At 34.0% G+C, this 13,490-nt stretch overlaps 1 protein-coding gene across 2 annotated transcripts; it reads right to left on the reverse strand.

Moving 5' to 3' along the window:
* Positions 1-761: 761 nt before the first annotated feature.
* LOC144425658 (thyroid receptor-interacting protein 6-like) lies at positions 762-10,483 on the reverse strand. 2 transcript variants are annotated; one of them, XM_078115112.1, is made up of 9 exons: positions 10,404-10,483; positions 9,801-9,955; positions 6,188-6,325; positions 5,622-5,819; positions 4,517-4,634; positions 4,004-4,119; positions 3,409-3,539; positions 2,796-2,916; positions 762-2,106 (listed from the first exon to the last, which is right to left on the reverse strand). In XM_078115112.1, the coding sequence occupies exons 2-9, from the start codon at positions 9,939-9,941 to the stop codon at positions 1,987-1,989; spliced, it is 1,083 nt and encodes a 360-aa protein (XP_077971238.1). In that variant the 5' UTR covers positions 9,942-9,955; positions 10,404-10,483; the 3' UTR covers positions 762-1,986. The 2 variants fall into 2 exon arrangements, with proteins under 2 accessions (XP_077971238.1, XP_077971239.1); XM_078115113.1 differs by lacking the exons at positions 9,801-9,955; positions 10,404-10,483 and adding an exon at positions 7,687-7,958.
* Positions 10,484-13,490: the final 3,007 nt, after the last annotated feature.

Genomic DNA, 13,490 nt, shown 5'->3' on the forward strand with positions numbered 1-13,490 from the left:
CTAAGGCTTCTGAGACGACATAATGACGATTAAATTATTTGATTTACGATTTTAGAAACACAACTGGAAACTGACAAATACCACGCAGAATCGCGAAAACCACCCATGTTTGCTAGTTGCAGCCATGCTTGAATATCTGTTTGCGACTGCATAAGTTACCGTTGGTACGTCATCGTCTACTTATTGTTGATTGGACCTTGTCGGTATTGAATCATTACTTATCGATCTTAAGATCGGCAAGTATGTTGATAGGTATTTGTCTGTCTGTTAGATGCACGCGATATCTCACGAAAGCGAGGTTGAATCTGCTCCAAATTTTGCATGTGCATTCATCATATCCAGAACCAGAAACCTATCGATTTTGGATGATTTATGTCGTATAATTAGCGAGTTATTATTTAATTAGTAATGGGACACGCTGTGTCACTATAGAGTCATCAATCGAAACCGCATTTTGGATCGGGATATTCTCGTATTCATAAATATATTTGTCAATAGGACAAAACATGAGGCATAGTCACGCCTTACCGATTCGGTAAGTTTAAAACCAAGCGTAGTCATATCCTTCGACCGTCTCCAACCATCTTTGCGAAATTGCTGTATTGTCGAATAAAACAATCTTTTAAAATACGTAAACGTATAGACTAAATTTTATGCGTCCTTGGGCATGTTCATTTTTCTAACAAAAAACTATCAGAAACCGGGCTCGGCATTGGTCTGGCAATACTCTAATGGAGTTGGAGAAACTTCATAGAACAAGCTCGTGCTGCAGTGTATATTTTAGTTATTAGCATAAAAAGCAAAGATATTGATCAAATTTTAAAAGATTAAAATGCTAACATATAGTTACAGAAAAGAGAGTGCAACAAAATCACAATTTTACAGATATTTCAGCACAATGAAAAAGTTACAATTCAAAATTATTTGGCTATAAGCAGGCAAATATACATATATATCAAGTTTTGAGTTCATTTGTATTATTGAGGAATGATGGAATATATTAAGCACAATGACACCAGCAGTAGTGATTATTCAGAATAGGATGACAATATTTTAAAAATTAAGTGGTGAGAACTAAAGAAGAAACCCAGTACTTTACGCAAATTTACTTCATAATGTAAACATACTGTTTTCATAAGATTTCAACGACTAGCTCTATTATTTTCATAGCACTGAACTTTATATTTTTCACCTTGTTTTTAAAATATTTTTGGATTTTGCAAATTAAATGCACAATGCATTACAGGACTTGAACACTGCATTATCCTTGTTTTAACATGGAAGATACCATTGGCTGTCTGTTGTATAGGAAATATTACAAGGGCCAGAAATTAATAGGACTCTAAATTTTCAAGTTGAGGTCAAGAAAACCAACAGTGATGTACAGAAAGCCTGATAAAAGAAGTACAACGCTGACCAATGTATGAAATATAGATGAAAATGATTCATGGATGGTTATTGATGAAAGGTAAAAATCATAAAGTGAAAAGCCAAGATTGCTGACTGAGACACAAAACAAAAGTGGCTCATCTTATTGGCAAGACAGTATAATCCAATGGTTGACCAATGAACAAAACCAGACTCAAACCAGATGTCATTAACATGTCTTATGAGATTGCATTCCACATATAACCAAATGCTCGACTATCCAAGAAAATCAAACAAATATTCTTAAGCAAGAAAGTAAATTCAAACTGAAAACATTACTTGAGCATTTTATGATGAACACAGCACCAACCTGTTGAAATACTCATTGGATGACACAAGATTTTTTTAGAGAGATCACTTTTTAAAATGAATCCTTGTTTTTCCAAAACATGCTTAGTAATTTTGAATCAACATTTTAACAACTTCATTGTAATAGCCAGAATTTTATGAGTGGAATGTCATGGATTTATTCATTTCTGGTATCAACACGAGTTAGTTCGTGATGCAATGCGAAGAAAGGGATATGAGAAAGGCCTGTGCAAAATTTCACATCATCTACTAAATATTCTGACTCAGTTCCTGTACCATAGCTGTGTTGCAATCTCGACACAAGATATGTCCATCCAGTGGAAAACATCCCTTTCCTTCCTTTTCTGAAGTCAGCTTGGTTCCGCATTTCTGTTGAAATTAATAGAAATTTTGAAAAACTAATAACTTTACTCAAAATTACTCCACAGCAACCAAAAACTTTTTCATGCATGTGTAATTTAGCTTTAACTACCGTATTTTACAGACCATAAGGTAAAGAGCATTTTGATCCTTATTTATGGATCAGGTTTTGCTTTATACTTCATTGCCTACACCCAAAAACAGAACCGGTATTGCTTTAAAATCCGCTGCCAACCCAATCACACTATTATATTGACAGTTCACAACTGGCATAGAAAACAGAATACATTCAAAATTAAGATCTAAATTCAATACTATATATTATTTCAGATGTAATTTTACAATTTTACTCTGAAAAAGGCTCTAAACAGAAAGGCACCGATGAGGAATGAGCTACATGCTCAAGTGCGATGCTTCAACCTTATATCAAATTCAACCTTATATCTGAGATTTTGAAATACTCAATGCTCAGCAGTCAGCACATAGCTGTGGAAGGTTGAAGATTGTTGATCTTAGCGCAAGTCAAGTGAAGTGCAAGATGATATGATGAAGGTCAAACCACCAAGTTACCATTTTCAATACCAATAATCACAGAGTGCTCAAAGATACGAAACATCTCAAGCATAAGCCCTATACAAGGGGGGGGGGGGAGTCCTGTTACAGCAAGAATGTACTCTCAACTATAGACCCTTTCTTACCTCGCACTTATAACAATTAACATGGAAACTTCTGTCCAGCGCTACAATACGAACAGTTTCCTCCTGTCCTGCTTCAGGCATGATTGGTTGCTGGCAAACGGAACATCTGGGAGCAAATTTTCTGTAAAACAAAATCACAATAACATGTCATGCCGATGCCATATTTGAATAGCCTAATGAGGGCCATGGAAGCTGAGAACAATCCAACCCAGACACCGGGTTCAAAGATATTTGAATCAGATTCCAACCTCTGGAAAAATCAATTTTTGATAACAGAAACTTTTGACTGTTGCAACTTGAAAGCCTTCTTTGACAGACGGTTATGAACTTGAGTTAAAGTACAAAAGTTTTGGACTTTTTTTAAAATCACTGAAGTATGCAATTCTGACTCAAAATTCGTTCTGAAGAGTTTGAAAAAACAACTTCAGTGGAAACATTCCAAATTTTGACTCCATAATACTGGTCTTAATGTTTTTTCGTGGTTCAAACTCAAAGTTTTGAACAGAATGATGATATTTATCAAAATTTCGTACAGCACAGAAAGGGGAAACACTTCTTAATTTTCTTGATACAATACAACCAAACAACACAAATCTTATTATCATAAACATACTGATGAAAATCTTCAATGCAGTGAATCTGATTAGTGACATCAACTGTGAACGGAATTCCATCCAAACATTTTCCACAAACAACGCATTTGAAACATGCAGGATGATATGGTTTCCCTGTTGCTCGTAAAATCTAGAGTAATATTAAAATGATTAGGTTTCATGCTAACAATGACAGCTACTATACAGTACAAGTTCTAAAATGTAGAATTTCTCATGTCATCATCAAGTTCAGCAAAATGAATTAGATAGGCTAGAATCTTGTTACGGTACCTATGTATTGAGAATGAAAAGTTTACTTTACTGAGTTTCAACAGCATAATCAGTGAATTATCCACTCAAAATATGTTCTATCTATGTTATGCATATTGAATGATGCTGTACTTACAAATTTTATTTAAACAAACTGGTAAAAATAATGTGCTAATAAATAATGTGCTGTATTCAAAGTTGGAAACAAAGTCAATCAATAGTAATGCACTCATGTTAACACTGAATAATTCTCTTTATTCTATATTATGCAAAAAATACAGAGTTTTATGATTAAATCGATATTGACATGCAACATAATAAAGTAAAAAGAGAGTGAGCACGTACCCTGTCAGTTATGATTTCAGAACAAACTGTGCATTTTTCTAGAGAACTCATGTAACAATCTTCGCAGAACGTTTCCTTTTCAACTACATAGAACTGAGTGCCATGGAGTAATTTATCTGAACAAAAAATTTGGTTTTGCGCAACATAATGATTGAAAAATATTTTTACCAAGCATTGTGATACAATAAAGGCACATAAGTTGCCTATACAATCTAGAATTTTTGCCGGAAATTCAATGTTCAATGAACTTATTGTCTATTTCACATTCGCAATGTATTGGTATTGATCAGTGATCACGAATACGTGCGTAAGAACAACTTCCTAGATTTAGATCATTGAATTCCTATAAAACTCTGTAACACAAAATTTTAGCTAGGGGCAAATAAAAAATAGATTAAAAGAAAAATGAATTCTGCTTGCTTTCAAATAAGGAAGTTCATTCAAAACTTGGAAAGAATTGCACAATTTTTGACAATGTTGCTCAGTTAGCGGAAGTAAATATCATGAACTTACCACAAGTTTTACAGCGAAAGCAATCGACATGAAATATTTTGTCCATTGCCTCACAACCTGTTTTTTCCCCTTCGACTATACCATTACATTTTCCACAATAACCATACATATCTTTGTCCTAAAAAATAGACAGTCATTGTTCAACATATTTAACAATGCTTAATATATTTCTTTATTAAAGTATTCGATATGAGTTTGACCTAGCGCGGGATACACTAATCAGCACACCACACCCTTGGTAAAGTGACAATTCGAATGGTTACAAAGATTTTTATTATAACTAATTTTAATTCTGTATCATTCTAGTAATTAAAACTGAGAAAATAACCCACCAATGTAAGGCACCAACACAATTAGCATTCATAAGAAAGCTTTATAAATAATACAATATCAGATTAAAACTTATATAGATATTTAGGGTGTGTCACCATAGGGCTTAAAATAACAAAATGCTCGTGTGGAACCAAATGGCTATTGTGGAAATTTGAACATTTACGCTAACAATCCGACCCGATGAGGCATATTTTTATTGCCAATTTCTAAATTTAAAAGCATATGTGGGATGCACCAGTAATTGCAATATGGTATCATATCAAATTAACAAGATTGTGCAGTTAGTTTCTAATACAACATAATAAGTTGCAGCGATGCAGATTTAATATTTTCCTATTCAGGAAGTCATCATGGTAACAGATTGTCAACATTGCAATAATTAGATGGTAGTTTCGATTGAACAGAATAAGGAACAGGAAACTATGAGAGTCTTTGAAAATGACACTTTCCTAATCAGATATATATCGAATTAGGAACATAGGATCTTTATATTCGATTCTCCATTGCACTGGTATAATCAAGAGTCTAATTGCATATTCAATAATATTGCAGAGAAAACCAATTACCGGAATAACATGATTCCAAATTTAACAGAATAGATTTACAATTCATAATTCGACAGTATGCATTTAAAGTGAATAAATACACACAGCAAAGACTCATAAAAACTAAAATTTAAAAAAAATATGAGTCTTAGTATTCTGTTAAATCAGGCAAATTATTTTTGCAATGAGCATTCTGACTATGGCACAATTTGTTTTTTTTCTCTTACCCCAGGACTGTTCATTTTATCGATAAGTGATTTTGTATAGAAGTCCAATTCATCTTCCTTAGATCTTGATGCATCGGAAGATGTTGTGGATGTAGCAAGAGGGGTTGACGATGATATTGAATGAGCCATTTGACCGTTACTCTTTGACAACACACCGTTTGGAGTGGTTTCTTCTGTATCTAATTGAAGGTCAAGACTCTGCATTTGAAAATGTAAAAGCGTTAAAACAGTTTAGTCTACCTGCATATTGATCTTTCATAATCATAGGCAGGCCTATGCATGCAATTATTGATATGCATTTTGATTCTATACAAGCTTTGCTGGATCGATTCTGAATAAAAGAAATAATTCTTTTAGAGCATAATTTTTGTTGGCTAGTTCAGACAATTTGATATTTTTGCCATACTAAGAATTTTACATGGGAACGAGTTTTCACTCCCTGGATAAAATATTCAACTTTATAATATTTAAAAGTTAATAAAATAGTACATACAACAATATTGAACTCAGTATATGGGTCTGCAACTACATTATCTATTTCAAAAATTGATAATGAGTATACATACTGGGAATGATGGTTTCGTTTCTTCCTGGATTTCTTCTGGTGGAGGTGGTTTAGGCAGTGGAATGTTAAAATTTGGCGGAGACTTTAATGTATCTGTTGGACTTGTTATAGGTGATTCTCTCGATTGAGATCTGGTAACCTAAATGAAATTACAATTGTTACACGAAGGTTGTTAGAATGTAATTTTAGAACCTTTTTCAGGAAGTAATTTAAAATATTTATATTATCCAATCTATCTCATCGACTGGAGCATTCGAATTATATTTAATCAAAATTGATATGTTACATTGGGTGGAAATAGCCCAACTGAATTGCATGAGCCTACAAAGTAACGGTATGGTTTCGGATGGTACCGTACTATTCCTGTATTCAGGCTCGTTCTTTACAAACGTACAAAATCGATGCTACATAATACTGTAATATGTTAGAAAAATTTAAGTGCTGCTCAACGATTGGAATAAGGTGCCAAATGTTGAATGTTATATTTTATACTTCATCTCCTCTAGTTTTTCAATAATACAGTAATAGGGGAAATCATATAAAACATGTTTAGTTCAGGATTCAGACTCTGCCACTAGTGGGAATCATACGATGATCACTGATCCTGTGATCAGAATTATCGTATCCTAGTCATCTGTAGTCTGCTAAAAGATTGGGGTCTGATATTCAAGTTGAACGAACCCTAAATCTATCAATAAAAGCAAATTAAATATACTGGTAAATAGGAATTTCAAGTCAACAGGAAACAATCGAATGCATTCAATACTCAGATTATGGTAAATCTATAAATGTTGACTTTACGATTTCTTAATTCAGTAATGGTTATTGGCGGCTGTGGTTCCTTATTTAAGATATCAAAAGACGCTTGCGTAAAAAACTATAAAACGCCACATCGAACTCATTTTCACTTCCATAATAAAATCTAAGAGCTGAAGAGTGGCCCACGCATGCCATGTTGTATGAGATATGTATAAACAGAGGCAGCTCATGCGATTCTGTAAAATATTTACTTAAGATTTTAATCAAGATACCTCGTCCCCAATATTACACAAAACTGCACAATGTTTTAGTACGAGTCCCGTCGTCGATACACAAAACCGGTTTAACAATACTATGAAAGTTACTGAGCTCTGAGAATCCGCCCCTAATTCCACAAACAACGCTTAGCTTACGCAAACGAGACGATGGCAGACCCCGCCGAAACGACAATATCACACGCTCGAGTGACTAGACGACAAAACATTTTTTTGGATTTCCATGTATGGAGGAATACTTTTGGTTTCCCAGCGCTAAAAGTAGACTAAATTTCTCTCGTGCGCGATTAGCGAATTTTTGTTATTGTGAGAAATGTATTTACCTGAACTTTACGCAACCGCTATAATCTATGGGTATAGGTGTGAAATACAAAATTATTTACATTAAATTTACCTAACCCTGTTAACCTGGAACATCAAATATTAAAATTTCTAACGATGGATTATCGAATAAAACAAAACTTACCTTAAATTTAAGCATCCTGATTATTAAATCTGAGAAACTTCAAAATACAACAAAGCTTGTTTGTTCGCACTGCCGCGGGAAGACACTATTCAAATAAGGCAGAACGTATCGATATTCAAACAAGACAAATACGACCGTGACGTGGGATGACGTGAGGGCAAGCCCGTGATTGATAAAGCGCAAAACCTATGCAGAAACTGTGGGAATGTGGTGATATGATCTATGCAAAAATAACATAATATAATCAATCACAACTTAATGGGTTGTTGCACCGAAAATACATTTCTCGATACTATTGATTTAACCACCACACGCATAGATGAATTATTCGTGATCCGAGCAAAAGTTTCATGATTTCAAGTAACTGCTATAGAATAACGAGATAATAGACAATAATGAAATATAATAATGCGAAAATAATGGATTTCGATAATATGCAGTTTCATAATAAGGTATAGTACGTCCGTGTGTACCGATATACACCATTTCTATACCATATACCAATTGTTTGCTTTGTTTCAGCGATAACAGTGAGCAAGTACAAACCATCATGAAATACAGCGACAATTCATATTACCGACTAACTTAACTAAATACCCACGTTCAAGTAAAAATAGAATACCATTTTCAACGTAAACCTATATATTACTGTATTAAAGTAGAACGGTACTCACAAGCTTATATTATAACAGATTACTCGGCTATATGACTTTCTACTAACACTATCATTTACGGAAGCTAGTACGGAACAACTATTTCATTGTTTCCTATGCAAACAATATTTTCGCTCAGTTATTTAATTTAGACTCCAAAAGTAAATTTCTAATACGGCAGTTAGGTCATATTTTTCAGTGCTGTTTCTACACGACTTGGCAGTAATCAGCCAAAACTTTTAAGTCTTTGTTGGTCTGGTTTATGTTACATACCGAACATACTAAGATTACGCTAGCTATAGCGATTCATAATATCGTATTACGTTTCACGAACGTCGAAAACAGCGCAGCCCAATAATGCAAAAGTTGGACTTTATTTTAGATATAGAATGATTCATACACTTAGCGGAAGAATTTGATTCCGGTTATTCTCAAGTCCTTTGCAGCTTAATAATGGTTTATTATGCGTGGAAGATTTACAGAGGTAAATAATAGTTTCGATTTCGTTATTATGTTTGTTTAGCTGTGATCACACAAAAAGCCAGCGAAATATCATGCGGTTTATCAAATCGCATTAGAAAATTTGCTGAAAATCGTCTTCTTATTAGTACAGTAGCAACATATTCAGAATATACCAAAAATGGATCTTGTGCAGGCTCAAATTCATATATACAGTATACGACGTTTTTTTTTTTATATGTTTTCCACTCTTAACAAATCTATGCACAAGCTAGGTGAATAGCTATTATAATTTGAAAGAACCGGAGTATTTCCAGTTCGGTATTGACAATTTACTTTATTGCACTCAGGGTGGGGTGGACGTCATGGGAATTTGGCCAAACGTCTGATGGTCCAAAGATGATTTAGCCTATGTGAATTGTGCATTTTTAAAAATAAGGTAGTATAAGGCAAGTCAAAAAGTTAGTTCCGCATTTTATGACGCATCTAACTCGCCGCTCCGGACGAGGTTCTAAACAAGGATTAACTTCGACTCGAATTCACAAATTTAATTCTGCAGTGTTTGGTCTGTCCATGGTTTGAATAACTAAGGAAGTCTGACCTTGGTTGCAGGAAACGTTATAGAACGCGGTTTGCGTAAATGTGAAGCTAAACTTTTAAACCTCTAACACAAAATCATGAGAGGAGTAGTTTCATCAATTTCCAATGTGATAAATCCTACTATTCGACGCCATTAAGCCATGTCTCAACAATTCCGTTCCGATTAAGGCCGATTTGCGTATAATTCCTGGGAAAGCACCAATATCTTATCGCAGTATTTTAGCACGCTATTGCGCACGACCATATAAAAATGCCGTAGTTTTTACATCAGACTTCGATATAGTGACGTTGATACAATATACACAAGCAATAAATATAGTCGTATCACAAAAAATTCTTCAATTGAGCTTGTTTAGATAAAGCGAATGATTAGTAGTGTAATTTCATAGCAGAAATATTCACCCCATTTTGAACTGGTGTTACAGTTGTGTTTATTTCATAAGCAAAATCTTCGTATGGATTGCTCTTGACATCATTCATAGCATTTTCTGCAACACCCAGAGCGTTCAATTCGTCATCAAGCCAGGATAATTCAACGGCCATATTCTTTTTTAAATCTGAGAAGGTACAGTCGAACAAAATGATTAAAATTGAAATAATACTCAAATTTTACTCTCGCCTATACTGTATATTTCCATTGTTGTGCTCAATATAATTAGCTGTCAGAAAAGGTTAAATATTTTACGATATTACTTTCCCTGCCTTGAATATCTAACCTGAACTAATTTATCATGTTGATTCGCTATTAACTATGCAGAAGGAGTAATGTAAACACTGTTAAGCTCCAAAAGTTGTAAACATGCAATGACATTAACTTATCAACACTTAATCTGGAACGATGACTAATAACATATATCCTTCTAAAGTCTTACTCCGCTGTCTTGCTTGTTTCTTGTCTTATTCGGAACAAAATACTTCTTCGAAACTCTTACTAATGATTTGACATTTTTCGAAATCAATATTTACTTCTACCGACTGTAGATGAAACTGAAATAATGTTTTTACCTTTATGACACAACTTTCGTCACGTTTCGACAATTTCACTGCATGGTATGACAGGATATAGTTCGGCCCTAGAACAGGAAAAACGTCATCAAATAGCACTTATGGATATAATAACTTCCAATACACTAGGATTGGTAGATACGTTTTGGCGGCTATTCATACATTGACTGTTGGATATGTCGCATTTAGGAGAAATAACTAAATGAACCGGAATCCAGACTTCATTTTACTGAAAATTATCCCGCCAAATGTCATGTAATAGAATTTTTTTTCATCGTGTAGAGAACGATTATGAAATTTGGTGTCGAGTTTGCTCTTACGAAATGTCATCGTAAAAACACTTTACCTCTCTCCATGTTCACATAGTTTCCCATTTTAAAATACTGTATTTAAATAAATGTACTGGTAGCGAAAGAGACATCAGACCTCAGACATCAATCTTATTCATGGGCTTGTTTGCGGCGATGTCTTGGCTGAAAATGATACTCGAAATAGTATTTTTTACCTCCATTTGTATGAGTGTGACATTTTCGAGCAATAAAAATATTCTAAACTATTTTATTTCAAAAGTAATGTGAATATTATTATATATATCTGTTACTATACGCAAACCGCTTTTATCAAGGGACTTCCCATGAAGACGGAATCTCGACGATTAGATCCGCATGAGTTGCTATTTGACGGAAGAGGCACCGAGGAATTTAGGCGGAAGTGAGATAGCAATATTGGCAAGCAAGTAAAATATCCTGTCGTAACCGACAATATACTCACAAAGAAGGAAAATTCAACGAAAAGACAAAATAAATATGTGGTATACCAATATCTAAAAATAGATACTCGCCTAAATCATCGGACTATAAAGCGTTCAGTATTCGTCAAATATTATAAATGATACAATCCGAGATCAATAAACTTTGTAGCCGGCGACAATTAATATTTCAGTTATCGATTGTCCGGTAAACCATTTCTTTTTATCGATTATTATCGATAGAAACTATCAAACATTTCGCTATCGTATTCTCATAGAAACTATTTTACGGGGCCAAACTTTTATTCTCGAATGCATAACGATATATATTCGCACGCATCGCTCGTTTTACATCTTTTATAGGAGGCGAATATAATCGACAGGGGAAAACCAGTGGAGGAGGTTACGAAGATTACTTCAAGCTCGCTTTGTGATGATATAGGTCACAGTTCTCACGAAATATTGCGTTGATCGTTGTTCCATAGTAGTAGATTAGACAAGACGTGTTGTGCATTTCATGGAACGAGAGGATGGTTTTACGTCAGAAATCACTATTCTTTATCGTTTCTCTTTTCAAAAATATCTTTGTCTGAATATCACGTGTTCAATAGTAGGTCAATTAGTTGTTTCAATATGAAACGCATTTATTAAATCCTGCATTCACTCTATAGCTTAACATTTATGATGAGATGAATCCATTTAGATCCTTGAACAAAATGTAAACGTGATAAAACTAGAATTACGTCACGGAGGCATACACGAAAATGTATAAAAAATATATCTCAAGTAAACTGTGATAACGCACAAAATATGGCTCGATCCATTTTTAATGCAAGAACCCTGCGGACGCTGACACATTAATATCAACATATACACCGCTTTGAAGGGTAAATAACTACGAAAAAGTACCAAGCGGTGATTTAAAAACCGCTAACAAGCTTGATTAGAAGTGAAAATCAAGTGCGACTTTTGCGAATATTAATATTATCAATTCTCATTCTGTGTCTAAAACTTATCACCGCTAAAGACGATTGTTAAAGACGACCGACACGATCTACACGATCTGAAACACTGCAAAATCTTCTATATATTATATACACACGACTATTAAATCTTTAGTTGACTTGATTTGATAGATTGAGTAGCGTACAATTAGTTTATAATTATTCGGCACTTAACTACCAACTTCCGCCGTGTAATAAGTTAACACTGCCCGGGCATTGTACTCGTCGGTAATTTTTACCTACACGGAACTAATTAGCGGGAGACACTCTCACTTTTAAGAGAAGCTGCTGTTAAAACATTGCACATATGTTGATATCAACAGCTTCCTATGAAATTTAAATACAGCCGTGCGAACTGATTGTATTCTATATAGGCTATTATATAATATAGCTTAGCCTCAATATGATCAACCTGTCTCAATATTACTTTCGATCATAATGTTATCAAATTAACAAGTAAATACTACTCGCAAATAAATTATCTGCAAGCGGGCCTTCGTTCCTGCTTTTATTTGTTATTGAACACAAAGTGGCCCTATGAAAAGTTTTGCTAAATTTTACGTTTTTTTTTTCTATTGTGAAAAATACACTCCATTCTGCTACTGATAAACCTAATAAATCTAACTTCAAATTTTCAGCGCTTCCAATTTGGAAGAAGGCTATTACTATTCCAAAAAGGCTATTACATTCATAGATTTAATTTTCTCTGAGTTCTGTGGGACTCGATATTTCACCCTAAATTTTGCTGCTTTATTTTAATTTATTGGTAACACTTTTTGTTCCGTCATGCTTGTTCGTCGATCTTTCCAGAAACTCCTTTCTAAGCCTAAGTATTAGTACCGATAGGCGATCTTCGTGTCCAAGCAATTAAATTTTTTATCTGATATTAATACCATAATATTGCGCAACTAAAGAGACCTTGCGTTTGTGATACATCTTTCATGGATTAAACAAACACAAAATAATACATCCAACCAATTATAAAATGATGCGGGAATCTTAACCTATCGCTAGATATTCTATTCAAATGCCGAAGATTTTTAGTGAGTTGGTATTTCAAAGCATTCAGAAAATTGAAAGTAATTTTTTATAATACGCATATATATATATTTTTTTTTTGACTTACTTGCTTTAGATCACTTCAATTTAGGAACTGTTTTCTGAAACTCATTCTTATTTCAGGACTCGTTCAGAATTTTATCTGAGACCTGAATGACTCATGGTGATAGGAGACTATAGTCCGGAATTTTTCTTTTCATATGCCTTGCTTGCAATTTTGCCATGCAAACGAGAACTGACAAACAATAGTGAGAAGTTTCCATTGTTATATTCAGA

The sequence above is a fragment of the Styela clava genome, chromosome 8 (assembly GCF_964204865.1).
Source record: "Styela clava chromosome 8, kaStyClav1.hap1.2, whole genome shotgun sequence".
Taxonomy (NCBI): Eukaryota; Metazoa; Chordata; class Ascidiacea; order Stolidobranchia; family Styelidae; genus Styela; species Styela clava.

Bases quoted from the DNA above. Each gene is read 5' to 3' on its own strand.
- LOC144425658 (XM_078115112.1), bottom strand. From the start codon at position 9,941: ATGGCCGTTGAATTATCCTGGCTTGATGACGAATTGAACGCTCTGGGT. The intron at 4,635-5,621 runs GTAAGAGAAAAA...TCTATTTTTTAG, and splicing joins ATAAAATGAACAGTCCTGGG to GACAAAGATATGTATGGTTA. The intron at 3,540-4,003 runs GTACGTGCTCAC...ATATTACTCTAG, and splicing joins CTGAAATCATAACTGACAGG to ATTTTACGAGCAACAGGGAA.